The following is a 26,821-nucleotide window of genomic DNA, read 5'->3' on the forward strand; positions in this document are numbered from 1 at the left end:
CGTTGTAAATGCATGTCTAACCCAATTAAGTGAGGTAGACACAGGCAGCTGCAGTCCTTCAGCAGGTGAAATCGAGTGCAGTGCCAGCCCCCAGCTCCAGAGACTGCTAGCAGCTACACTAACACATATATCTGTGTTACCATGGCAACCACAGGCTATTTTTAAGTCTCCTGTCATTGGGGTAGTTTATGTGCAAAGACAAGGGGTTGACGTCAACTTGATATGGCATACGGAAACACCTTTGTGCTTAGTTTAATTAGCTTAGCTGCCAGAATTCACCAGAATAGAGAATTTTGTGAATGAGTAATGAGATGGTAACCATAATATTTTTTTTTATACCAAGATACCACAGAGTTATTGCATAATACATATATTATTAATAAACTATTGATTTATATAAGTATTTACTCGTTAATTACAAAATATAATATTCATTCCGAAATATTCAAAAAAAATTTACAACTTTAGTTTTTTACTAATTGTTAAAAGAGTTATTGTTGAGTAAGATTTGTGAGGTGTGTGTGATTTCACTGCAGGCGGCGTGTGGTCCTGGAACCAGAGAGTGACGGAGTTCAAGCTGAGAGGGAGAAGGAGGCAGCCCTGTGAGTTCTCTGGAGTTGAAGAGCAGAACGGCCCACGTCTGCTCAGCCTCAATTCTGTGTCCCCCCTCCTTGTCTCACCGTCACTCGTGCTGTTTACATGTGTGCTGCTCTGATGCCAAAACATTGGGTGTTTGTGTCTGCGTGTGTCTGTAACCTCATCATTTCATGTCTGGAACAACCTAAGTGTATTTTCCGTCTCTCCACTTCCACAGTAGTGCATATACATAACTTGACATTATCTTTTTTTTGCACTTCTTATGGTTTCATTTTTAATATATGTATGTGTGTGTTTCAATATATATTTATATTTGTGTGTGCAGGTGTCTTGAGTTCCTGTTGCAGAATGGTGCTGCCCCATCACTCAAAGATAAACAAGGCTACAGTGCTGTTCATTATGCTGCAGCGTACGGCCACAGACACTGTCTGAAACTGGTGAGGACACAAATATGTCCAGTGAGTGCCTAGGGGCACTTCCTCCATCTGCACTCTACTGTCACAACTATATTAGATTTAAATGTGTAACCTAACATGCAAATGAATTTAGTCCAGTTTGTGGTTTCATTCATGTGTTGTAAAAACATGCCTGCAGTCTGTGGAACCTATTGTATGCCACCTGCTGGTGCAGTGCATATGTTTATAGTGCAAGAATGAATGTGTTCCAGTTTAATTCAGAATAGCTTTTGATTGAGTTTAATGAGAACAGCTGTAATTCAGATGAAATCTGATTTCAGCTTTTGGACAGAGATGAGAACCAACAAGATGAGATGGAGAACAGCCAAACCAGAAGCCCATTGCATCTGGCCGTGAGTCCAAATTTACACCTGTACAACCACACCCTAACAGCCACATAACAACATGCTAAAAACAAGTTATAACACCTTATCAATAGAATATGTGACCCTGGAGCACAAAACCAGTCATAAGTAGCACAGGTATATTTGTAGCAATAGCCAACAATTCATTGTATGGGTATAAAAAAAAATCTAAATATTGAGAAAATCACATTTAAAGTTGTCCAAATTAAGTCCTTAGCAATGCATATTACTAATCAAAAATTAAGTTTTGATATATTTATGGTAGGAAATGTACAAAATACCTTCATGGAACATGATCTTTACTTAATATCCTAATGATTTTTGGCATAAAAGAAAAATCGATAATTTTGACCCATACAATGTTTTTTTGGCTATTGCTACAAATATACCCCAGCGACTTAAGACTGGTTTTGTGCTCCAGGGTCACATATATGTGATATGTTTTCAGACAGTTGGTCTATATATGTTTGTTTCCAGGCGTACCACGGTCACGCACAGGCTCTAGAAGTGCTCTTGGAGGGTCACTGCGAGGTGGATCAGGGGGATGAGGTGGGTCGGACTCCACTAATGCTTGCTGCCCTCAGGGGCCACACTGACTGCGCTCTCACGCTTCTGAACCATGGGGCCTCGCCGAGAAGCAAAGATACTATCCGAGGACGTACACCGATCCACCTTGCAGGTATTACACCTCTGTGTGGTGGAAATTACACAGCTGTGCATTTTTTACACCGCATTTAATACACTCAGTTTGTTTCCAGTAATGAATGGTCATACATCGTGCGTGCGCCTCCTGCTGGAAGACTCTGATAATGCAGATCTGGTAGATACAGCGGACTCTCAGGGACAGTGAGTAGTTCATTTAATAACTTTTTTTCTTTCTTTCTTTCTTCATAATGCCACAAGGATTTTGGGATGGAATGAGTGTGTCATGTTTTTTTACTTCTCAAATAGAAGTTATCTTAGTCAAATAAAACTAAAAAAAAAATAAAAATTTGGCTAAAACTGTTACCCATAAAAAACTGCTGACTACATTTAATTATTATTTTTTTAATTACTATGCAACTAATGAATTTTAAAATGCATATAATTATTTTTCTACAATAAATAAATGTTGAGGATCTCAATTAGTATGCCATAATCAAACGTGAACACACGTCATATGAATAGTAAAAATAAAATAAATCAACTCCCTAATTTATATAATATAAATTTTGCCCAAGCTACGAGGAAAAAAATCAATCATTAATCTTCCCCAAAGTCCATGGGTACATTTAAGTAACAGCTGATTGAAATTAACCATCTAAACACAATTAAGGAGATTCTTGAGAGTGAGAGTGCTTTAATGGGTATTTGTTCTATGTGCGTTTGTGTTTGCAGGACCCCTCTAATGCTGGCAGTAATGGGGGGTCATGTGGATGCTGTGTCTCTTCTATTGGAGCGTGAGGCCAGTGTGGACTTGGCTGATCATCAGGGTCTGACTGCTCTGCACCTGGGGGTGAGTTTTCTGATCTTGTCAAACATATTCAAGTACAAGATGTACAAGGACTTTTTTTTTTAAAGCTCTCTCTTTCTCTCTCTTAGCTCTTGTGTGGACAGGAGGAATGTGTTCAGTCGCTGGTGGAGCTAGAGGCATCTGTGCTGCTGGGGGACTCCAGGGGTCGGACAGCCATCCACCTGGCTGCAGCGAGGGGTCACGCGTCCTGGTTGAGTGAATTGCTCAATATTGCATGTTCTGAACCCCCGATACCTCCATTACAAGACAACCAGGGATACACACCCTTACACTGGGCCTGTTACTATGGTTGGTTTTAACAGTCTCCATTATGAGTTTAAAAAGATGCTTTTATTTATCAATAAATTAAATGTAGCTTGTGTGTCTCATAGGTCATGAGGGTTGTGTGGAGGTCCTACTCGAACAAAGAGATTTTTGTCACTTTGATGGGAACCCCTTCACCCCGCTACATTGTGCTGTGTATGTCTGCTGTGAGATAGTTTTCACTCTTCTTTTGCACTTTTTTCTTTTCTTTTAACTTGTCTGTCTCTGATTCCTCTTTCCTGCAGGGTCAATGACCATGAGACCTGTGCCAACCTTTTATTTGAAGCCATGGGATCAAAGATTGTAACTTGCAAAGACTCCAAGGGCAGGTTAGTTTGGTATATGTGAAGAGAGAAAACCGTATTACCGTATTACGTACCGTATTGTTTCCGAATTTTGAAAAAAATAAACCACATTTTAAACTGCATTAAATAACAAAAAAGGTAAAAATTTTGAAGAATAACACAGATAAATTTTTTTAAACAATATATTTTTCAAAAAGGTGTTTAGTTACCTTTTTTAATACTGGTTTTTAATATTTTTTAAATATATGTATATATATATATATATGCAGCGGAGTCCTTAGCCATTTTCAAGAATCGCCTAAAAAAAACACATCTCTTCCATTTTTATTTGACCCTCTAACTTTAGCACTCTTTATTCTAATTCTATTCTTAAAAAAAAAAAAAAACTTGTCCCTTTTAGACTAGCACTCTGTTCATTTGCTGCTTGTTTTCAAAAAAACAACAACAACACTTGCTTTCTAATCTTTTTGTATTCTATTTGTTTTCTTTTCATTTATTGTACAATTAACAAAAGCAAAAAGACCTCTAACACTAGCTTGCTCTGTTCTTTTTCCTATTCTATCTGTTTCTTTTTATTTATTATATTTAAAAAACCCTTGCTACGTGTACGGCATTAAGCTAACTGAGACTTGTTATAGCACTTGTATATCATTGCTCTTTTGTTGATTTTGATTGCTTCCATTGTCCTCATTTGTAAGTCGCTTTGGATATATATATATATATATACTGTTAAAAATTAAGATACAAATATTTGGACACTTTCTGTTTGTCAAACTAAGACACATTTGAGAACTTGAGAGGAACTAACTTTAAAATACACCTTGACCCCAGTTGTTTAAAGTCATTACTAATTTGGCTAGGAAAAGTTAAGATAGTCCTGACAATTGAAATGTTTCTAATGAGTTGTTTATGTTCATCATTAGCATTGTTTTCAGAGCTATCAGTGAAACAATTTATTTAAAAACTGCTGTTCCTCTTTATCAGGACACCTCTCCACGCAGCTGCATTTGCTGGCCACATAGACTGTGTTCAGCTGCTCCTGGCCCATAGTGCATCTGTGGATGAGGTTGACCAATCAGGGTGCAGTGCCCTGATTATGGCAGCGGAGAAAGGAAGAGTCGAAGTTTTAGGTTTGTATTCCCCATTTTTTTATTTGAATTATTCCCCTGTTCATTTGTATAAGTATGAAAATGGGCTCAACTGAATGCACTTATGCAAAATGTGGTGTGTGTTTTAAACAGAAGCTCTACTTACTAGTGCCAATGTGAACCTAAATCTGACTGACCAGAAGGGCAATACAGCTCTCCATCTAGCCTGCAATAACGTAAGTATAGCCCATTGCATGCCATGGCCATTAGTCTCTATAATTTCAGTTTCAGCAGTGATCTTTCATAATAATTTTTATAATTTGTTATAAGCAAAATATGTCATTTTGTCAAAATGCCACTAACTGGCGGCAATAGCCTTGTGGGTAGTGCGCCGACATATGGCGCTGTTGCGCTTTAGGCATCCCGAGTTTGAGTCCCGGCTTGTGGACCTTTCCTGATCCCCCAGAAATTATATATTCACATCAGTGACACATAGTTCACTAAATCAAAGGTTTTCATTATATCTACTCACTCAAAAATCATAATTCATTGTTTTTTTTTATTATAATAGTTTGGCCTTTTCAAAAACAGAAAAATGTTAACATTTCCACTTGTTAAGTAATGCAGACACCTGTGTGTGACTGTAGTCATGGGGTATTAATACTTCATATAATTATCAAGCAATAAAATTGTGCCAGATATAAAAACCCACATTGCAAACAGTATTTTTGAAAATGTATTACTTGAGGTCTCCTAAAGATGATTTTCCTGTTCTTTCTGCTTGCTCTCTATCCAGGGAATGGAGGAATGTGCATTGCTCATTCTTGGAAAACTTCCAGACTCTGCCCTCGTCGCTACAAACGCTGCACTGCAAACGTGAGTTCCCCTCCACATTACAGTATAGTACATAATATATTTACATTTAGGCATTTGGCAGATGCTTTTATCCAAAGCAACATGCATTGCATTGCATTACATTTAAGGAATACTTTTTATCAGTTCATGCATTCCCTGGGATTCGAACCCAAGACCTTGACTTTGCTAGCGCCATGCTCTTATACATTATTTAAGAAGCAATTTATGCTCACTTGTTTCTCGTTCACTTCCTCAGACCTCTGCATTTGGCTGCTCGCAGCGGGATGAAGCAGACAGTGCAAGAGCTGCTCTCTCGTGGGGCCAGTGTTCAAGTACTAGATGAGAATGGTGTGTCTTGCTGAAACTAAAATATCCGCTTATTTGGTTTACGCATAGATTGTCAGTGTATGTGCATCTCTCTATCTATCTGCCAAAAGCAGTGGCCGTGTTTCATAGCTTTGACGATGTCATGCGTGTCCCCTTTTGCCCCTGACCATGTGTTTGGCTGCCTATCTAGCGGGGCACTAATTGAATGCCGCTTTCGTCCATCGCCTCTCCACCATTGTCCCTTTGTTCCACTGCTCCATCCCTCCTTTTACCTCTTTCTGCTTTCCTGTCCCCTTTCCTGTCTCTCGCTCTTTGGCTGTCTTTCCCCGCAGGTCTCACCCCTGCTCTGGCTTGCGCTCCCAGCAGGGAAGTGGCTGACTGCCTGGCTCTTATTCTGGCTACCATGATGCCTTTCTGCTCCCCTTGCAGCTCTGGAGCTCCTTCGCCAGGCGCCCTGCTGAAATCTCTGCCCCGCCAGGTCAAGAGCACCCAAGGCCCCCGCAGTCCAAGGGACCCCTCCGGCCCCTCCAGTGAGGGCACGACCACCGAAAACGACTCGGACTCAGAGACATTTTGACCCCGGCTCCTTCTAGATGCGCCGGTCATTGTTTTCAAAGCACATATTGTCATGAACCTTACAGAAGTTGTACAGATTTTTGATTATGGAGCACAGCCTCTATAACAAGAGATTATGACATATAGCACATATGGTACGCTTTTGTTCTGCCACACTTGTTTGCACAGGAGATTTTTTCGAAAGCCATTTTAATCAGTTTAACACAGGTTGATTGATGATGGATTGCCAAATGTTGGCTGACTTGTCACACTTGAAGGATGATGATGTAAAGTGCGAAGTGGTGTGTCTTAATCTGTGGACTTTTGAAAGCACAAAGCCTGTGGAAGCACAAAGGGAGGTCACCCTCATTTCACCCATGTTGGGACCAATCAGGAAACAAGAAATCACATTTTTGGAACAACAGGGGAATTGGCGTCACTGTTACCAACCTTACTTAATATTTATATGTAATTAAAGGCTGGAATACACCACACAACTTTTTCCCAGATATTGCCCTGATTCACAGTCTTGACGAGTTGATGCAATTGCAGTCAGAGCCGTATTACAGATTTGAGTTGACAGATCGAAATGACTTGAAAGTCTAATGGTGTGTGATTATCAGTCATTTAAAAATCTTTTCAGATTTGAAAAGTTGTGTAGTGTATTTCAGTCTTAAGACTAGTTAGACTGAAAGTCTAAAGTCATGAAATCCAGTGTAATGTGATGAAAAATCCAATGCAAATTCTCCATTTCTGAATCGTACACCAGTTGTACTTTATACATTATGTTTGACATGTTGTGAAAAGACGACTCTTTAGATTTATATTGCAAAAAGAGCATTTTTAATCCACTGAGATAACATTTCTAGGCCTTGATGGTCTAAACATTTACTCCTGACGCTTTTGAAGAGTGACAATTTTGCCACTCGGTTCCTTCTCCGACATAGAGACAGTGTTCAAATAATACTTCTATTCAGGTTGAATTTTAGATTCTAGTGAGGGGGCATAGCATGTTATGTGAACCATGATGTTCTCAAGCCTGTACCGATATTTATTAACATTTAGATAACAATGGTACTACAGCGGTATGCACTTATGTATAGGAGTAAATGGGTGTTTAAAGGATTATAATTCTGCCATTGTTTACTCATGTCATTGTTTTTGTGGAACACAAGAAGAATCTTAATGTGGCTCTTTCCATACACCAATACTATGTCTGTCAAGCTCTAAAAGTGACAAATAAATACCTCCAAAAGAGCTACATACTGTATTCCAAGTTTTCTGAAATCCTACGAAAGCTTTATATGAGAAAGAGGCCAAATTTAAAGCTGTAATCCACTGATAATATTTCCCTTCAGTGAGCTGTTGGTTCTGGATCATTGTGTTAGTGAAATGAACAGAATTGCGAACAAATCAACCAATTTATCAAAAAGAACCAGTTTAAAAGAATTATTTGTTCACTAATTGGACTGATCAAGTGACTCTGAACTCATGTTCTGGACCCAGCAGCCAACAGCTCACTGAAGGAAAGTTTATCAGTGAATAATGACTTAAATTTTAGTCTGTTCCTCACACAAAACTATTATGTTGCTTCAAAAGACTTCTCCTTTTGTGTCCCATGAACAGAAAAACAGCAGCGGTTTGAAGTAATATGAGAGCAAGTAAATAATGACAGAATTGTGAGTTTGGGGTTAAATATTCATTTAAAAATTAATCTAGGACTATAATTAACGTTCCCTGTCTTCTTTTTTCTTTCCTTCTGAAATTCTTTTAATACTTTGCACTGGTTGAATATCAATCCTTTATTTAAACCGATTTCTAAACATGCTTTTGGGGGATGTTAGCAAGTGTTTCTTTGCTTTCAATTTTGATTCTATTTTGCTTGAAAAGATAAAGAGCTTTCAGTGAAGATGGTGTTTTAATATCTTGCTGGTCAGAAACTTACCAAAACAAATTCAAAATGAAAATGTAAACCACCATTTGTCTGTTTGCCTTTGTCCACAATGTGCCAGTTTCTCCACTGTGTCCAGTGCCTTGTTCTGCATTTTCAGAGTTTGTTAGATTACATCAGTAAATGTCTGTCTGTATGTATTAGAGTGTAATGAAAGTCTGAAGATGTGAAGATAAGTCTGGGTCACACCTGCCAATCGCAAGCCAATGTTTTTCACCAAGTCCTGATGTTTGTGCCTATGAGTGTGTGATTTACAATAGAAAACAGTCTTTGTACATATCAGCTCATGGACATTATCATCACCAGAGCAAAAATTGCGCACAGCTGTCTTATAACGGAAGCACATGGTTGATTTTCTTTTCATAAATTAGATGGATTGTGAGTGAAAGGACGCAGAAGAATGAGTCTAACAGTATTATAACAGAAAAAAAAAGCTTTGAAATGTGTGACAATCTAGATTATGGTTTCCTCCTTTATTCCAATGTTGAAGGTTCTTTGTCAGCTCAAGTTTCTTTTATAAAAATTGTATGACTATTATATAAAATGTTTTAACAGAGTTTTGTGTAGTCTGTTTTCTTATCAATTTGAAAATCCATTTAGGCTATTACAAAAATGAAAAGTGCAGGCCTGTTTTCCACCTGACTTTATCAAAAGTTGTATGTTAAATGTAATTTGAATCATTATGTCATTTTAGAAAGTTGATTTCATTTAGTGAATGAACTCTCACGTATTGATACTGTATGTGTACAACAAAAAAGAAAGAAAGAAAATGTAAACTGCTACTATAAATTCAGATGATAAAAAAGGGGTTTTCAGAAAATATCTTGTTTCCTTGTTTCAGAACTCACAAGAAGTAAATAATAATAGGCCAAGTACTGTGTGAAAATCATTTTGCATTTTCTTTTTTTTTTGTTATTAAATTATTCTTTTTTTTTTTAGTAATTATGCATTTTTACTTTTAATAAATTGAATTAAAATCACCTGTATTTCTGGGTCCATAAAAGACGGGTGACTTTAATTCAAACGAACGAGAACGAAATTTGACATAGGTTTTTGGAGTTTAAAGGGCAAATATATAAATATTTAAAGTATAGCAATGCAGCAAATTACGACCAATCATAGGTCGATATGCTAATATGGCGAAAACGTTGTCCCAGTTGAAAAGCGAGGACTATTTGCAAATATGTATATATACATAAAACATGAAATTTCATCTTAGAAGAGGAGGAGTGAATACAAAGGTGTCTTCAGGAAGAGGACCCTTTGGCTCATATTTTGGCCTAAACACGTGAAGTTGGTCTAGGTGAGTTTGACGAAGGGTCCTAAATATACCAATTTTCTTTAGAAAAAATTTACACATTTAGGGTTAGGGGTTACATTTTACTTTTACTCGCTTCCTCCCTGATTTTTACCTGCTCAGTCTACGTCTGTGTCCCACAATTTCAAATTGATATACCAACTATATTTGAATGCTCTTTTAGAAGAACTGTTTCATTATAAAGCTGTGGTAACGTTATATGATTTACAGACCAACGCGCTGACCAAAACATCCATTCATTATTATTATTATGCCAGTCTTAATTCAAATTAATGACCATATTAATTCATCTAAAAGTTGGGAAAATCATGGTTAACTATTTGTGAAAAGTCCTAAAAAGTGTTTGTTTTGTTGTAAGCTGTTGTTGTTGTTAGCCAGTTGCGAATCGATTAACGCTTCCTAACGGTCTCTGTCATGATTTGTTGTTTATTAGGTATATATGAATCTCTTTTTCAAGTGTATATGTTTTATTATATTATAGGGAACGTTACCATGAGTGTGAGTTGTAGTTATTCAGTCAAAAACTTCTTTTGGGTGCTCAGCTAAAATCTGATTTCAACTCCCAATGACTATCCATGAGTGGAAAATGCAGAAGTATGTAGTTTTCGCAAAAGCCCCTAAAGAACAGTCCTTAACGATATGTCTTAGTATTAGTTTTTTTTTGCAACTAGGCAGATGTCCTAAATTTAAATATCATAAAACTGAGACTTTTACCAGTATTAATAATCTTTAATTACATATCTCTGTACATTTATAAACTTTTACATCATCCACAGTTAACAGGTTATAAACAAACACTACTGCATAACAGGGTTCTAAAAGTTCAGCCATTTCAGTTCGGTCTGCTCTGTGGATCTTCTGGCACTGGGTCTTGGTCAGTTTGTGCACAAAGCATAGAAAGAGAGGGGTTCAGTTTCACCCAGCTTCAGACAGCACTGCAGATAATGGAAGGTGCACTTCAGTGGGTCTTCCATTAAATCACTGCAAAGTACATGAGAGAGCAGCATATCCCTTTCAAGCTGTAATGTTCCCTTGTTGTCCATCAGCAGTTGAGACCAAGACCTGTCCAGTGATCAGGGACCATAAGGAAATATTTGTCCATGGCCTCACAGAAACGTGATCGATACAGCTCTGGTGACACCACCGTGGGCATTTTACCTGTCAGAAAGGAAAGAAGATGAGACATGGGTTTAAACAAGAGGGAAGAGTTTCAGCTTCTGAGAATATCATGGCTGTGAATGTTTTAGACAGGTATAACTGTACCTTGACCTCCAAGAATCCCAGTAGATTTGACCACCATCTCCAGCTTTTTATCCCATGTGAAAGTCCGGATATAATCTTCAAATACACAAGAGTTTTAACAATCACTAAAAGAAAAGTCCAATGTGGATTTTAAAATAACAGATACGATTTTCTCACCTATGATGCCCACAACTAGTTCATCCGTGGCATCGTCACGGCCCACCAGCAGGGAATAATCAATGATGAGGTGGCTGGACAGGAAGTGGGCGTCACTGAGGATGGCGGCACGCAGAATGGCCTTGCAATGTGAGCGAATATAAAGGGGATTGTCATGCACCAGTTTCAGGAGGTTCTCATCCAGGAGCACCACCTCACAGCTCTCTTTTCCATGATCTGTCTTCACATTCCTGTTTCTCAGGGACCCCTTTAGGTCAAACACCTGCACAAACACAGGAAACAAGACCACGTAACAGAATGTGAAAATCAAAATTCCCAAACTCAACAGTATTTCTGAAACACCAACTTCAGATACGTTTTAAGTTGCTAATTTAAAGTCTCAATAAATGTACCTGTGCCATCTTTCGCCCAAAGAAGAGGTTTTCCATCACCAACAGGTCCAGTTTCTTTTCGGTGTTGTTCTGGGAGTTCTTGTAGCCGATACGGTACACTCCCAGAATCTTAGCAAGTGCTGTGGGGCGCTGTTAAACAGATACAAAGACAGTTTAGAGAGAAAAACCTGAAACGGGCCAAAAATGCTGCCTCAGACAGCCCTACAAGGTATGCATTTCCTTACTTTTTGCTGAACTGCGCCTGTGATGTGAGTAAAGTAGTGGGGTGCAAAGTCTAAGAAGGACTGGACCTCTAATCTCGGCATCTGTTTTAGAATAAACCGATCATCTGAGGAGAAACAGCATGTTTAGCAAAATACATCCAACAACCTAGAAGTCTTCACTTAATAAAAGCAACTACCTCAATAAAAAAAAAAACTTTCGTAAAGGATCTTGCACGGTCGTACCTTCAGTGGCATAGAAAACAGCACCGGACTTCCCGCCACGAGCTTGCCAGTTGACACAATGGGAGAGCGATCGCACAAAATCATCCTCCGAGCTCTCCATAATCGCTTCCCGCATTTTATGGAACTCTTCCGCGTAGTAGATTCGGCAGTAGAACTTGGCATTTGCGTCTGAGAACTCTGCATTGTAAGTATGATTTTCAGATGTCCTTATTTATATGTATACCTATTATTATTATTATTAATTAGATAATTTATTTCTAAAATATATTTGAAAACTTCGAAAAGATAAAAAACTGACATAGTGGTTAGTTTTTAAACCACAATTACTTAATGTCAGAGGGTCAATAATATTTACCTAAATGTTTCAATCTGCTATTTGAGGCTGATACTTACGAAGCTCGATGTGTGGGTTTCCTGTCTGCTTCTTCTGTTTGTCTCCACTTTCAGGCTCCTCTGCAAAAGATATCCCATAAACATTTAGTTTCATAAGAAATTCCATATCAGAACAAATTCTAAATGGTATTTGTAAGTGGCTAGTATTTGGTAAAGTGTGGTTAGGTTTACTGAGAGGGTCAGCATCAACGCTGCTGCGGCTCAGCTGTGATGTGCTGATGTCACTAGGTTTGGCTGGGCTGTTCTTTGCTCTGCTCTCTCCAAAACTATAGATGGCAGAAAAGAGAAAATCAGCTCGCTGGTTTACAAATATACACAGAGACAATAAAGCCAATGAGGGAAATGAGTGTTTGATGTACCTAATGGCCTGAGATATGTCATCACCTCCCGTCTTTGCTGTTGTCTTTGTAAGCTCTTCAAGGGCAGTTTTATACTCTTTACAGCTAGATGATGGAAATTATAATAATGTCTTATTTAAATTGCTGAGAAGTTTGATTCATATGCAGAAATCAGTTATTTTAAACTGTCCACTTAAAGGGGTGGTTGATTGCGATTTCACTTTTTTAACATTAGTTAGTGTGTAATGTTGCTGTTTGAGCATAAACAATATCAGCAATGTTACGAAGCTGAAAGTTCAATGCAAACGTAGATATCGTCTTTAAAAATTCTGGCAGTTTAATGCCTACAAAAACGGCTGGTAGGGACTACAAGAAGTTACTTCCCGGGTGTGTGACGTCACAAACCCAGATAAACCCCGCCCTCGGGAAATGGCAGCAAAGGGGGCGAGGCCATGCTGCGCTGCTTTAGAGAAGAGGAAGAGAAAACTAGAGGTGCACATAAAAATCTATTCATATATGAATCGCGATTCTGTCTTCTAACGATTCTAATGGATTCACAAGTTTCAAAATCAATGTTCTAAAGCAGCGGTTCTTAATACTGTTCCTCGCGTCCCCCTGCTCTGCACATGCTCTGCATCTCTCTCTCTCTCTCTCTCTCTCTCTCATTCAGTTCAGCTCCAACAATGAACTGTTATAATTATACTTATTTTCACATAGCTATGAGAAGCGTTAAACATGGATTGCAGTTGGCGTACTGTATTAAAGCTTTAATCAGGATAAATCCGTATATTAAAAGAGCTAACCAATCAGAGCCCATCGCCTATTTCCAAGGGAGGGGACTCATAAAAGAAGGAAATGATCAGTGCGTTTTTCAGAGAAGGGACAGAGCGGTGTGGAATAAAGGTAAATTATGTGAAAAATAATGCGTTTTAAAAAAAACGAAGCATTAACACATGTTAGACTGCACCCCATAAACACAATCAAGCCTAGAAAAAAACCAGTGAACCACCCCTTTAAATGAACTGGTTCACAAGAAAAATGGATATTTTGTTGAAATGGCGGTTCCTCTGATTGAACAACAAAACTATAAATAAACATATATAAAAATAAATACTAAAATAAAACCTTTTAAGCCATTTCAGAATAAATACATACATATTGAGATTTTTTTGGATATTAAAACCAACATTTTCAGATCCAATTTGTAGTTATACATGTACAAAAAGCTGTACCTGAGTGCAAAGGCAATGATGGAGCTGGGCTCTCTCTCACACACGGCTATAGGAACTCTCTCGTGCTCATGCATCAAATAGTGCTTGTCTGGGTCGCTAACATACCAGAAAAAAATAGACCTTTATCAGCTTGAGAAAGAAAATCATTAGTTTGCTTTTTAGTATCCATAATATCATAACAGCCTTACAAAGGGAAAGGGATGGGATTGTAGCTATTGCCGGGTAACAGGTTGGCAAGGATGGTTTTCATGGTGGACTTTTCCTTTACTTGACTGTCATTGGAACCAAGTAAGTGTCCATCAAACATGTCTGAACAGTACAAGAAGTAGAGAGATGAAGAGAGAGAGAAAGGCAGGTGGGATGATTATGTGTGATTTCAAACACAAGGAAGTGTCTAAAGTAAGTTTACCGTCTGGGATGCTGACAGAGTCCTGATCAGGAAAAGATGGTCCGCTCGTGATGACGTCTGAAGCTTGTTCAGCCGGAGACGGTAACTGAAGTAATGAGGAAGACCCTGAACTTGACGGAAAAGTGTTGAGATGACGGTCCTCTGTGAGAAAAGTCTGTGAGTCGACTGTGCAACAATCAAGAGCAACTTTTTCAAGATGAATAAAGGGCCAGTGAACTCACCTTTCTCTCCATTTGGGACCACAGGGGATGGGTTACGAGGAGAGGACTCCAAAGCACTCGTCTATCAATCAAAAATCAAATAAAAATGATCATGTAGTAGATGCTTTTATTTAAAGTCCAGGAGGTGGCTTACTTGAGCAAACAACTTGGTGATTTGCTAAATAAATGACTGACCTTGCTCTCATCTGATGCGGCTTGTCTGTGTCTGCCAGGGCTGGGAGGAACAGATAAGCGTTTCCTGCCTTTTTCTTGCTGAAACAAGTCCTGAAGTCTGGAGACAAGATGAAATAAAAGTTCTACTGTTCTGATGGCAGATGTTTAGTTTCAGTCTCTATGGCTCTAGTATGAATACAGTCCTCACCTGTTGTTCCAGGACTGCAGGGTCTCACACAAACCCTGCTTTTTGACCACCACTGACTCCAGCACAGCCTGTAGTTGTTGTGGCGAGTCCATCGTGCTGGTCTGCAGACGCACTTGTAGCTTCTCTATCCAGCTGCGAAGCTCTGATTCCTCCATCTAAGACAAAAAATAGTAAATTAAAGTAGCTGGACATTGGTTAATACTCTGAATGAAATTTATTTACACAAATAAAGTCCTGAAAAGAAACCCACATCTTTCTGTGCAAACATGTCCTCCATTTTTTCTTCTCTAATCTTGCTGAAGGTGTCCGTTTTTAAAGAGGTGAGACGGTCATCTATGGCCAGGTACACCTGAGCCATCCTACAAATGATGGGGAATTAGTTAATTTAGCTGTTATCTGGAGGAGGTTTATGAGGCTGGGCAAGAGACGTCCAGTAGGGAATCTTACTTCTGGGAGAAGTCTTTGAGGTCCTGCTGCAAGTTGGCTTTAGAGGGACCCTGGTTGCTGATGATGATTTTTGGAGGAGGCAGACAGATCTCGAGTAGCCTCACTAGGATGTAGCTACAGATGACAGAAGAGCATGAACACATTTAGATTAAATGTTTGTAAAAATGTACTAAGGTACTCATATTCGACATATTTGAATATAAAGGGATCTATATTGTGAAGATGCACACCTGAATGAAGCCACCATCTGGTTGTAGGAGAAGTACTGGTGATAATCTTTATGGATGGAGTGGCCACAAGGCTCTGCGTTGGCCCGGCGGGTGTACTGGTGACCATAGAATCGGAGCTCTAGATACTTGGCGAAGGACATGGACCAGGAATCATTAGACAAAGGGACAACAGGAGTCACCTGAAAAAAAAAACAGTAATAATTCACGTGAATCATACTATAGTACAAAATACCTTACATTAGTTCCGTTTATTTTTATTTATTTATTTTTTTAATCCAAATGCTCCCTGTGTTACCTGTTTACAGATACGGCACCAAGAGTAGTTGAGGATTGTGTGCTGATATCCGGGTACAGGCGAGTCAAGCTCTTTCAGAACAATCTGGACACAGCCGTTACCGTGCACAAAGCGCCGGATGTGGTGAACCATGGGGGTCTCACAGTACATGCTGGGGCACTGGTAAGAGGGTCTGAATCACACCCATATAACACAAAATCAGAATAAACAATAAATATGACACATTTAAATAAAGGTGTGTGTTAAAGAGCAAATAAATTTTTTGCAGTACTATTGGAACTGCTATCAGTAATCATTTGATTTGACTACTGAAATTTTGGTACTATGACCAACATAAGAAACAAAAATAGATGTGTGGTTTAATACATTACCTAAAACAATATCTCTCCAGAAATACGCCAAGAGTCAAGTCATTCTTTCCATAAAACTCCATTGTTACAATCCTGTAAATACATAGCTGATACAATAAAAACCTAGTCTCCCTGTTTGCATATTGAGAATATAGTCCGTAACATGCTTTGTCATACATTGTTAATACATCTTAAATTATTAAGACAATGCAAGTGTGCTGAGAGTTTACCATGGACTGACACAGGGGTTTGGGGAATTATTAGACTGTGCTGAAGAGCTACTGAACAGCACACAGAGCCTCTGATGGTTGACTGGATTTAAACAGTCCAGCTGAAACATAAAACAATTCATTTTTAAATTACTATTTTAAAACAAACAAATGTTTTTCTGCAATTTATAGGAAACATTTGGTTAGCCTCTAATGAGTAGCAGCTTAATGTTAGCTAAATTTTCAGCTCTGTTATTTGCAACCCATGTTTAATGCAAACAAATATAATAAATAAATAAAATAAATAACACAAATCAAGGTTCTGCATTTAAAGTTTTGGGGGAAAAAGTAGAAACCTTCATAAATTGAAAAGATAATACACCTTATATAATGAATAGTTTGACTATGACTTTTTATTAACTTTAAGCACCCTAATCACTGAAAGTGGCTCACTATTTCAGGATGTGGAATAAAGTAGCAGAATAAACATACTAGCAGACAAGAAACCCTCACCTTATTAGCCCAGGTCATTTCGTTCAGTCCTGCCACTTTATCTTCTTCACTGTCTGACTTTATTGGCGCCTTGGTGGGTGGGCTTTCACGAAATTGCATTCCTTCTCTTTGCCGAATGCGCCCCCCCTGGGCACGATAGTCAGCCAGCATGCGTGCCAGCTCCTGACTGCTGCCTAGCAGCTCTATTATACGGGCACCTGTCAGTTTGTGACAGGGCAAAATCTGGATGGTCCGTTGGTGCGACACAGTACCGTTGGTCAGGCTGCCAGAACTCGGGCCAGACTCTTTCAGCAGCTGCCTCTTGCGGCGTCCGTCCAGCTCTTTCGAGTCCTTATTCAAGAGAGGTGAGAGGTAAACCTGTTCTGGGAAATAGTCCCGGCTAGGACAACGCAGTCCCGCAGCCGTGAGCAGGTATGGCTCCCGAAAGGTAATAAAGGGTGAAATGCAGAGGATAATGTCTTTTAGCTCCTGTTTAAACAAAGCTGAGATGGATTTGAGGCGGTCATCTGAAGAAGCTACATGTTCGGTCACAAACAGGCCTGTGTCATCCTGTAAGGGATCCCTAAAGAGCCGGGTTGGTGGAAGGGAGGTCTCAGAGCTGGTGCTGTCCCAATGGACCAGAGTCTCCTCCAGCTCTTTGTTCTTCTCCTTCTCACCTGGCGCTTTAATTACTTCCTGTGACGTCTCTTTTAGGTCTGAAATAAGGAAAGGTGGTGACACCGGCTGGGGAAGGCTGGAAGTGAAGGATGAAAGGGGTGTGGAGGTCTTTATAATCTCTTCCTCTCCTCCAGAGAAGGAAGCAACTGAACCATTTGTATTTATTCTGGGGCTTTCTCCATCTTTATGAGAAGATTCTGAGATGGAAGGCTGTCTACTGTGGGCCTTGATAATCTCCTGAAGCCCTGGCTCAAAGTCTCCTTCTGTAAGAAGCGTGAGGTTGTCATCCCTCAGTGTAGAACCATCATTATCTTCCTCTTCCTCCAAAGTGGTGCTTTCCAGGAGACATGGGAAAGAGGAACTCTCAGCCAGGCTAGGAGGCATAGCAAACTCATCCATGAGGAAAGAGATCTCCAGCTGTGAGTGGTACGCTACACACACCATAAAAATGATGATCTCTTTCACCCGTGCCAGCTCATACTCTGAAGCACCACGGAGCTTGATAGTGCAGCCCAGCTGAGGAGGACACCCATCAAAAAACATCAGGGACTTCATTTCATCTGGAAACAAAAATGATCAAGTGAATTTTACAAATCTTTTTTAAATTACCAGTAAAAACAAATGACAAAATAATATGCCAGATTTGTTAATGGTTGCAATGAACAATGTTATTAAATTATTTTTAACAATTAGCGTTCTACTGTACTACTGTAACACATGCACAGTTAAATATCCAATATCAACAAATACTGAAAAATGAATAACCAATATAATATTGATTAATTGCATCTCTAAAAAGAACAACTTTTATCAAAATGAAAAGAGAGTTCAACCTGACATGCATCAGAAATAAAGACAGAGATTAAGACTCACTATTTGGCAGCTGGAAGGAATGCAGGTAAAACTTGTGGCAGGTACCCAGACGAGGTTTTGTAAGAAGCTGATCCATTGAAATGACTAAATCTCCCTGAGTCATTCGACTCACACGGTCCAGGACTTGCTGTGTTGATTAAAAAGAGATATGAACTGAAACATTCACAAACCAGATCAAAATAACCCATAAAAACCTGTTTGCCATGTCCTCTCTGATTATGGCATTATCAATGGGCAGCTATGTGGAGTATATTTTTGAAGCGATGAATAATATTTAAACAACGCCTTGGAGAAGGTACTAACAGGTTTGACATTAATCACAAGGCTAATGCCGTGTTCCAGTAGCATGTCCTGAGCGATACGGGACACAGTCTTCTCCACCAGCACCAGGTTTGGTCGGACGTCAGCAATCCTCTGAACATAGTTCTTCAGAAACTCATGCTCCTGGAAAGCACAAATTGCAAATTAAACGATTTCTCAGATTCTTGTATTTTTAGTCTATTCTCTGAAGATAATTTGCAAATCACGTTTACAGAGATCATGTAGGGGTTAGTGGCCTTTACCTGTAACACAATTGGGTCAATGCAAGTGAACTTGGTCTCTTCTCTGTATAGATACTCAATGGAGCATTTGAGGAGAAGGATCTTGGGGTTTTTGATGTAAGGATTCATCTGTTGAGAAAGTCCCGGCACTGTTAGCACATATATCACATGACCTTCTCTGTGGCATAATGTTTGATCAATACAAACCTTTTTGTGTGCAATATTCTTTGTGCAAACAAAGCCGTTCACTACAGCAGAGTCAAACTTCTTTCCACCTGGAATCTACGAAAAAGCAAATATTAGACATTTGTCTGGTAGAACTAGATTCATCGATTTTGCATCCATTGTGTTCCTCACCTTCTTGATGTGGACAAACTGACGGATATCCATGTCGTCATCGCAGTTGCGCACATCCGGTCGCACCATCTGCACAACCTGCCTCACCACAGGCACAATGATGTCACGCCAGGAGAGAGACAGTGATTCGCTGTACAGCAGCTGCTGCAGCAGCGCCATCATGTGGCTGTGATTAGCAGACCTGAAGAGGAAGCATTAATCATGTGTGCTTCCAAAAGTCCCTAAACTCATTAAACATGTGATTTATATGTGATGCTTGTGTGACCATAAAGTAGACACTGAACTATATTTATAGTATTTTAATGATACCATGTCATTATTACATTTTTCGACCACTTTCTTTTTAAAGTATTTTGCTCCTAATTGTACATTAATAGAAATAAACCAACCTAAAAATAACATCTTATGCTTTAAAAATAGCAATCCTCTCATATCTTACAGTAAACGCTCCATCGCTTTCTTTTCCCCGTTCTCTTCCCGCAGCTGGTCCAGAGAGCTGTGATGCCAGCCGAGAGGTGTGAAGAGCATCTCTTTCGCTTTCTCCTCAACTCTCCGGTTAAACAGAGACTCTACAGAGGAAAAACCCATTAGCATTGGTGAGACAATAGGTCATGCACACTATACCATATTTGAAATAAACTGTTATTTTTACTCACCAAGGACACATTAAATTGACAAAAAGTACATACATGTACATGTATGCATTTAGCAGACACTTTTATCCAAAGCGACTTACAAAAGAGAGACAAATTAAAGACATTTATTATTACAAATAATAATAATAATAATAATAATAATACGTTTAATTTATATAGCGCTTTTCCAAATGACTCTATCTACTTAGTGCTGTTCTTCAAACTCTCTGTTCATTGAAAAATGCAGCAATGATAACTTTGCAGACCTTATGCCAAAGCAGTCAGTTTATGAAAATAATTAGAATGAAGTTTCATCCCATGCTTTCTGTTGCACTTCCCATAGGTGTGATTTGCTTGTAGGGAATTTCCGACAGACCTTATGATCAAATGGTTTCCACAACAGATCAAATTTTGATTTATCTATTCATAATACTCTTTTATAATTGGTTACCATCTTTAGGTTCTTCTGACCATTCTGTCCTTTTGCTTTTACTCACCGAAATTTTGAATTAAACTTTAAGCTTCAACTTTCAAAACCATACATGTCTTAATAATTCCAAACTTTTGAATGGAAGTATTGTAACAAACTACAATAAAGGATGCGAGAAACGATTACCTTTAATGAAGGCATCACTGATGGATATATGCTGACCTCCATCTTCAGAGAGCAGGACTTCCACTGACGTAGAGAGAGAGTGCATGTGAGACAGAACAGCCAGCTGTAGACATCAGAGTACACTGAATTATATAGATTTAACATATAATTAAAATAAATAATAATTAGAGTAAATGCTGCTATAAAACCATGCCACAGTCTGGTACATGACAGTGAATTAGCTTCAACAGTAATTTTGAGGAAGTGGAAGTCAGTGTCACTGCTTTGCAACTGTGAGGCACGCATGCTGTAGCAGCAAGCCATGCTTGTGAGGTAGTATGACAAACTGGAAATGTATTAATATGAAATGCTGTACTGGGAAGGGAAACCATGTGAGGCTGGGAAGGAAAAAAATCATTCATGCTGGATATATGCCATAGTTAGGGCTGTTACTTCAATTGTTAATTATAGTTTGGAGGGTCGGACTAGTATTGAATGGTGAGTCTCAGATCAGCAAGACATTGGTTCTGTTCCACACCATAGTGAGTTGTCTACCTAGAGTAGATCAGATTTAAAGACATCAACACTATGCCCTGATGTAAAGCCTGCTACAAATATAAAGCAGTAAAGTTAGGCTGTCTCATAAGATGCCTCATTTTAGCTTCAGTCTAAGGCAGTGGCACATGTATTCTTGAAGCATAAAGCAATACCAGAATGCATAATCCCAGATTTTTTAAAATTTTTTATCAGTTATAATTTGTTTAAAAACAATTAAAATTAATAATAAATACAATTAATTTTGTGCTTATTAAAGAGTTCGTTATACTGTTTATTTATCTTTTTTTTTTTTTACATATTTTAATTAAATTGTTCATAACTTAAATTGTAAATCAAGACTTTTTTTTGCACATTTTAAACCTACTCTTTGACCCTGAATGTTAAATTGCTGCACCTTTAATAAGTCATCATTGAGGTGTCTTTGGAGTTAGCTAGGTAGCTGTGTAGAGTGAGGCAGCTCAGTAGGGTTTGGAACAGAGCCAGTGAGTTAGTGCTGCTTTTGAAGCAGACTGAGGCAAACCAGGATGGCCAATGGGCCTCTCCGCCTCTCCTCACTTGGTGCATGGATGTCGGTTTCTGGGGTGAACGGGTCATGGGGCTCCATACTTTTTTGCTCGGCTGGGTAAGGAGGCACATGTGGGTACTTGGCCTGCTTCTTGATGTGGAAATTGACATTGTCCTGCTCCACGTTTATGTTGATGGAGGCGGCTGAGTCACTGTCCACTGCAGAGTGGAAACTGCTGACAGATGTTCTTTTGCTGGGGCTGGCCGAATCTGAAAAATTGTGAGAGGGGGCCAGCAAGTTGGCGAGGCAATGATTTACTGACTGCTATAGGACGTTAACATTCATGGGATACTTACTCGGTGTGACATAGTCATTGTCATCAGCTAGCTGCTCAGTGTCACTGTCGTCAAACTTGATGTCTTTAAACCATGAAGGTTCGGAGTGTCCCTCCAAGGAATTCACACTCTCGCTGTCTGGAGAAGGAGTTTCTGAGAACTCTGTGCTCTGAAATTCAACAAGTACATTAGTAATGTGATGACTAAATCTAAATCAGTTTGGTTTTGTATAGTTCTCTTCACAATACACAATCCAAATCAGAATCGTTATTTTTTCCACTTTCACCCTTTTTCAGATCTTTTACCAACATCAGTCCTGACTGTAATTACCAAAAATTCATTCATTTTCAGGATTTTAACATTGCAACATTTACAAAAAATAGTTACACTTACGACCTTAAGAACAAAATTGTTCCCATTGAAACCCATTAAAGCAATGAAAAAAGCCAATTGAACTGAATTGAAATAAAGTCATTTGATTATAATAGTGTGGATGTATTGGTATGGATGTCAGTGTGGTTTGTATGTACGTACTGTGAAATTTGTGTGTGTGTGTGTTTGTGTGTGAATGATAATTTTTTTTAAATCTGACAACGCACAAAAAAAAAAAAAAGCATCAAAATGAATGTTGTTGCTAATCATTGACATTTCCAAGACTGTATAATAATCCAGAAAAAATCTGCTTATCATTTACTAAGCATTAACTGGGGTTTAAAGGGTTAAAAAAATGCTATGGAAGTCAATGACGACTGTTTGTTTACCAACATTCTTCAGAATATCTTCTTTTCTTGCCTCATACAGGTTTGGAAAAACTTGAGGGAGAGTAAATGGCCAATTTTAATTTTTTTATTTTTGGGTGAACTGTCCCTTTAACATAGCCAAAATGATTAAAAAAAAAATTTTGTTTTTAAAAGACAAAATTGTCCCAAAGGATGCACAACAAGGGTTAAACAACTGTCCAAATATAAACCTGCCACGGAATACTTCTTCTCACCTGAAGGGGGCGATATAAGGCATACTCATCACGGAAGATCTGATCATGATGAGTGACACAGTCAAACCAGCGGCCATCTACCAAAGCCTGTCCAATCGCTATGGCCTGAGCTCTGTGTCGGAAGAACCGAGAGGAAATAAAACAATTCAATAGCATACAATTAAGCATCTGACCATGCTTGAAGTTGTAATGAAACGAAAAAAATAAATAAAAAAATGGTCAAAACCAGTTTTATTGGTTCTTACCTAGTTGAAATAGTGCCATTTCGTAAGAGCCAGTTGACCAGCTCTTTACCCACAATGCAGTTGGGGTAAGTGCGCAGCCAGTACCGATGGTCCTGGAACTCCATTCCTGTACTGTTGTGGCAAATTTTCTTCCATAGATCTTTAAGTTGAGAAGAATCCTACAAGATAACCAGCTGTTATAATAACAACTCGAAAGTGAAGTAAAGTTGAGGAAGAACCTGTAAAAGACGGTTGTTACCAGAAGGATCTTTCTCTCCTCTTCACTGTGGTCAATCTTAGACAGGGCCCGGCTATTCTGTGGGCTAACCGAACTCTCATAAGCAGGAACCATGGTTGAGCCAGAACGGTCCAAGGACAGGTTGGTCACACTAGCTGACCTTAACACATTAAATAAAATATTGTATTTATAGTCTATAAAAATAAGTGCTGAAATGAACAAAAATATCTTTGACTAAAATAAACAATAAACACCTTTTTCTGGCTGGTGACTTGCCCATATCCTCCTGGACTGCTGTAAGTCTGGAACTGAGACCACTGTTCTGAGATTCCTGATGACTAGAGTAATCACACATATACACACACAAATAAACCTCAGCAACAGCTTAACCATTCCCCTTTGAAATACTACATAAATAAATGACACTCAAGCTATGCATGAAACAGAGTCACACACAGAGTTCACTAGGAGGTCATGCAAAACAAAAGTAACACTAAAACTCACTTCTTCCTCATCCCAATGGAATTTTTTCTATGCATGGAGAGAGAAAGGAGAAAAGATGAGCATTGAGACAGACTCACAACACATGAGCAGAAGGAGCCAGCTGAGTGGAGAGAATTAAAGTTAATTTGCATTACAGTAATCCTGTGACTGTTTTACGTAATTTGGTATGTCAAGGGGGAAATTCCGTCCTGAATGCAAAAACTAATTGGAATGATTTACTGTCAGATTAAAAAGCTTGGTGGCAATAATAATTCATAAATGAGTAAACACTGACTACAGTACAATAAAAACATACACCGCATGGAGATGTGACTACAACATATGAAAAAACAATATGTGTCTGTCCACCCTGTCTAAATACTGTCTGCCAGTCCACGACGCTAGCAAGGTGAATCCCAAGAAAACATGCCCAGATCATATTTTACTCCAAAAATAAAAAAGTAAAAAATAAATACTTGTTAAAGTGTAATTAGACATTTAAGTACTGAGTAATATTAATTAACTACATGTACTTACTGTATGGTTAGGGTTAGGATCAGGGTTTGGCTTAGGGTTACTTGCATGTAATTATGCATAATTAATCGTTATTATAATAGTAAGTACAAGTAACGTGTAACAAGGACACCTTAAAATAAACTGTTACCAAATTACATTTTGCATAAAGAAAATTTTACTTTTTAGGACAGTGAGTTTTTTGTATTGTAACATTACTTTCATGCATTAAGCATTAATTGTTTTCTCAACATTTTTTTTTTTTTTTTTTTAAATGTATGATTTTTGGGGCTGAAACTTAACTTTGTTTATAGCAACAAGCTTTTCTCCATTTAAAACAATTTTAACAGCAAACTATTTTAATGGATATAAACATCCAAAGAAACAACATCTAAATTGTACACTTTTCCTTGTACATCCCATTTTATTTGTAAACTACACATTTTGTTTCTATGCTTTAGATGAGGAACAGAAGAAAAATCCTAAATCATCAGGCAGCTACTTGACTAGATGGGACTGTAAGGGCCAATCCTCCAACAATCCTCAAGTGAAAGAGATAAACAGCGAGAACAATGATCATGGTAAGAAAGCAGAGTTAAAACATAGCAGAGAAACAACAGAGGGATAAGGTAAAGTGAGCAGGAACAATGGAATAGATAGTGATATGTCCTTATGCCCCGCCCAATTTCTGATTCTCTCTGTGTTTTCACCTTTGCCAGGCCAGGTCCTCTTCCAGGAAGATGTTCCGGCTGGCTTTGCGGCCCCCCACAGGTGTGCGTGGTTCGGTGGGCTCCAGAACACACACAGAGCAGGGCGAGTCTGACAGGGCGCTGAGATCTTCTCCGATGGAGCTCGAGTCAGCTGAGTGAGCGTAGCTCAATGCTATCTTACGACAGTACGTACAAGCCCGTAAATCACCTGCAGTATGTGGGGAAAAAAGCCAAAAGAGACAAGATTAGAGAAGTTGGACAACCAAGATCCCTGGCAGAGATCAGTTTGAACTAGGGATGCACCGATACCACTTTTTCCAGTACTCGCCCGATACCGATACTTTTATTTTTGGTACTTGCCGATACCGATACCGATATTTTTATTGCATTTGTACATTTTTTAAATATTGGGTACAGAAACCAAAAGGGTATGTATAACGTTAGTTGGTTAACTTCATTTATCAAATAGATACAGTCTAGTGTACCCTGAAAAGGTCTACAGCTAAAGGTCCAAAACCAACCTGAATATAAGAATAACCAAAGTAACAGTTTCTCAGAGAATGTAGTCTAACTGATCGTCATAATCAAAATTGTTCAAATGAGTCTACAGCATAAAATATCTGCCAAATTAATACTGAAGAAAAATTTTAGCTTTTTAGGTAGGTACCGATTCCTCCTAAAAGGTCAAAGTGCACAGACACACATTCTTACCTTTTTCAAAATCAAACCAGTTAGTCCACAAAGTTCAAAAGTCACTCTACAACCCATTTAAATCAAAACCCAAAAATGTCAAACCACCGCAAACACACGCAGCATGCTAGAGGTAGTCTTACACTTCAATCTGAAATAGCTGCTCATCTTCTTGTCGAACGCCTCTTCAAAGAGGCTACAAACCAGCAGTCAGAATGAGACCCTTGCTCCCCACAGCGAACACCACAACAACACTCACCCGTATAGCCCATGAACTTGCCAGGAATTTCCTGGTTGCAGCATCGGCTGCAAAAGATTTGACCGCAGAGTCGACAATGGTGACGGCGTCGAAAGGTTGTGAATTTCTCGTTGCAGTCATAACACTCCTTACACTGGCTGTCCGGCATCCAGTACTGTTTCAGATCACTGTCCTGGAACAGAAAAACATGATTAATATCACCACTTTTGTACTCTGTGGTGTATTCTGGAGAATGTGGGTAGGCTCTTTTGTCTATAAGCTTAGGCTCATCTGTATAAACTAGGGGTTGCATTGACTAATCGACTAGTCGACTTCAATGCTCTGCCATGACGCTTTAAAGGGGTCATATGATGCGATTTCAATTTTTCCTTTCTCTTTGAAGTGTTACAAGCTCTTGGTGCATAAAGAAGATCTGCAAAGTTGCAAAGACTAAAGTCTCAAATCCAAAGAGATATTCTTTATAAAAGTTAAGAGTCAACCACGCCTACCTAAAACGGCTCGTTCTAACACACCCCACATGTCTACGTCACGATGTGAGAAGATTTGCATAACGCCGCCCAAATGTTCACACAAAGAAAGAAGGCGTAACTTTTATTCTCGCTGTAGTATTGTTGCCGCCGCCGCCATGTCGTGAAGACGCTGTGTGTTTCGTTGTGAAAGCGAAACTACTTAGTTTGGTCTTCCAAAAGAGGACAATATCCGCTTTGTCATGCCTAGAGCTGATCCGTGCTGGTCGCTGAGGAAATACATCAACTTTGCACTGTGG

General features: G+C 38.9%; 2 protein-coding genes across 6 annotated transcripts in view; one reads left to right on the top strand and one right to left on the bottom strand.

The window, feature by feature from the left end:
• LOC107731742 (serine/threonine-protein phosphatase 6 regulatory ankyrin repeat subunit B-like) overlaps positions 1 to 8,852 on the top strand; it is a 27,192-nt gene extending 18,340 nt beyond the window's left edge. The window contains exons 14-27 of the mRNA XM_016542900.1: positions 528 to 602; positions 923 to 1,034; positions 1,334 to 1,405; positions 1,895 to 2,096; positions 2,176 to 2,263; positions 2,795 to 2,912; positions 2,999 to 3,218; positions 3,302 to 3,389; positions 3,479 to 3,562; positions 4,523 to 4,668; positions 4,780 to 4,862; positions 5,423 to 5,502; positions 5,738 to 5,829; positions 6,141 to 8,852. Of these exons, the coding sequence (XP_016398386.1) occupies positions 528 to 602; positions 923 to 1,034; positions 1,334 to 1,405; positions 1,895 to 2,096; positions 2,176 to 2,263; positions 2,795 to 2,912; positions 2,999 to 3,218; positions 3,302 to 3,389; positions 3,479 to 3,562; positions 4,523 to 4,668; positions 4,780 to 4,862; positions 5,423 to 5,502; positions 5,738 to 5,829; positions 6,141 to 6,385 (1,705 nt within the window). The 3' untranslated portion in view covers positions 6,386 to 8,852. The remainder of the gene's footprint in view (positions 1 to 527; positions 603 to 922; positions 1,035 to 1,333; positions 1,406 to 1,894; positions 2,097 to 2,175; positions 2,264 to 2,794; positions 2,913 to 2,998; positions 3,219 to 3,301; positions 3,390 to 3,478; positions 3,563 to 4,522; positions 4,669 to 4,779; positions 4,863 to 5,422; positions 5,503 to 5,737; positions 5,830 to 6,140) is intronic.
• A 1,498-nt stretch (positions 8,853 to 10,350) lies between these two features.
• LOC107731754 (1-phosphatidylinositol 3-phosphate 5-kinase-like) overlaps positions 10,351 to 26,821 on the bottom strand; it is a 19,998-nt gene continuing 3,527 nt past the window's right edge. For 2 of the 5 annotated variants that reach the window (XM_016542922.1, XM_016542920.1), the window contains 38 exons: positions 26,056 to 26,227; positions 25,107 to 25,314; positions 23,905 to 23,931; positions 23,655 to 23,738; positions 23,422 to 23,560; positions 23,184 to 23,341; positions 22,939 to 23,050; positions 21,966 to 22,113; positions 21,711 to 21,878; positions 20,568 to 20,630; positions 19,756 to 19,885; positions 19,317 to 19,497; positions 19,167 to 19,241; positions 18,981 to 19,088; positions 18,721 to 18,861; positions 18,418 to 18,544; positions 16,888 to 18,104; positions 16,396 to 16,496; positions 16,187 to 16,258; positions 15,816 to 15,987; positions 15,521 to 15,699; positions 15,291 to 15,404; positions 15,094 to 15,202; positions 14,844 to 14,998; positions 14,657 to 14,753; positions 14,483 to 14,543; positions 14,262 to 14,402; positions 14,041 to 14,161; positions 13,853 to 13,948; positions 12,642 to 12,725; positions 12,454 to 12,548; positions 12,283 to 12,342; positions 11,890 to 12,066; positions 11,668 to 11,771; positions 11,444 to 11,572; positions 11,052 to 11,313; positions 10,896 to 10,970; positions 10,351 to 10,790 (listed from right to left, as the gene is read on the bottom strand). In XM_016542922.1, the coding sequence (XP_016398408.1) occupies positions 10,675 to 10,790; positions 10,896 to 10,970; positions 11,052 to 11,313; positions 11,444 to 11,572; positions 11,668 to 11,771; positions 11,890 to 12,066; positions 12,283 to 12,342; positions 12,454 to 12,548; positions 12,642 to 12,725; positions 13,853 to 13,948; positions 14,041 to 14,161; positions 14,262 to 14,402; positions 14,483 to 14,543; positions 14,657 to 14,753; positions 14,844 to 14,998; positions 15,094 to 15,202; positions 15,291 to 15,404; positions 15,521 to 15,699; positions 15,816 to 15,987; positions 16,187 to 16,258; positions 16,396 to 16,496; positions 16,888 to 18,104; positions 18,418 to 18,544; positions 18,721 to 18,861; positions 18,981 to 19,088; positions 19,167 to 19,241; positions 19,317 to 19,497; positions 19,756 to 19,885; positions 20,568 to 20,630; positions 21,711 to 21,878; positions 21,966 to 22,113; positions 22,939 to 23,050; positions 23,184 to 23,341; positions 23,422 to 23,560; positions 23,655 to 23,738; positions 23,905 to 23,931; positions 25,107 to 25,314; positions 26,056 to 26,227 (5,778 nt within the window). In that variant the 3' untranslated portion in view covers positions 10,351 to 10,674. Of the gene's footprint in view, positions 10,791 to 10,895; positions 10,971 to 11,051; positions 11,314 to 11,443; positions 11,573 to 11,667; positions 11,772 to 11,889; positions 12,067 to 12,282; positions 12,343 to 12,453; positions 12,549 to 12,641; positions 12,726 to 13,852; positions 13,949 to 14,040; positions 14,162 to 14,261; positions 14,403 to 14,482; positions 14,544 to 14,656; positions 14,754 to 14,843; positions 14,999 to 15,093; positions 15,203 to 15,290; positions 15,405 to 15,520; positions 15,700 to 15,815; positions 15,988 to 16,186; positions 16,259 to 16,395; positions 16,497 to 16,887; positions 18,105 to 18,417; positions 18,545 to 18,720; positions 18,862 to 18,980; positions 19,089 to 19,166; positions 19,242 to 19,316; positions 19,498 to 19,755; positions 19,886 to 20,567; positions 20,631 to 21,659; positions 21,879 to 21,965; positions 22,114 to 22,938; positions 23,051 to 23,183; positions 23,342 to 23,421; positions 23,561 to 23,654; positions 23,739 to 23,904; positions 23,932 to 25,106; positions 25,315 to 26,055; positions 26,228 to 26,821 lie in introns of all 5 variants that reach the window. The other 3 variants (XM_016542923.1, XM_016542921.1, XM_016542919.1) reach the window with 2 other exon arrangements.

The sequence above is a fragment of the Sinocyclocheilus rhinocerous genome, unplaced genomic scaffold, assembly GCF_001515625.1.
Source record: "Sinocyclocheilus rhinocerous isolate Xijiao unplaced genomic scaffold, SAMN03320098_v1.1 scaffold2083, whole genome shotgun sequence".
In the NCBI taxonomy this organism is placed as follows: Eukaryota; Metazoa; Chordata; class Actinopteri; order Cypriniformes; family Cyprinidae; genus Sinocyclocheilus; species Sinocyclocheilus rhinocerous.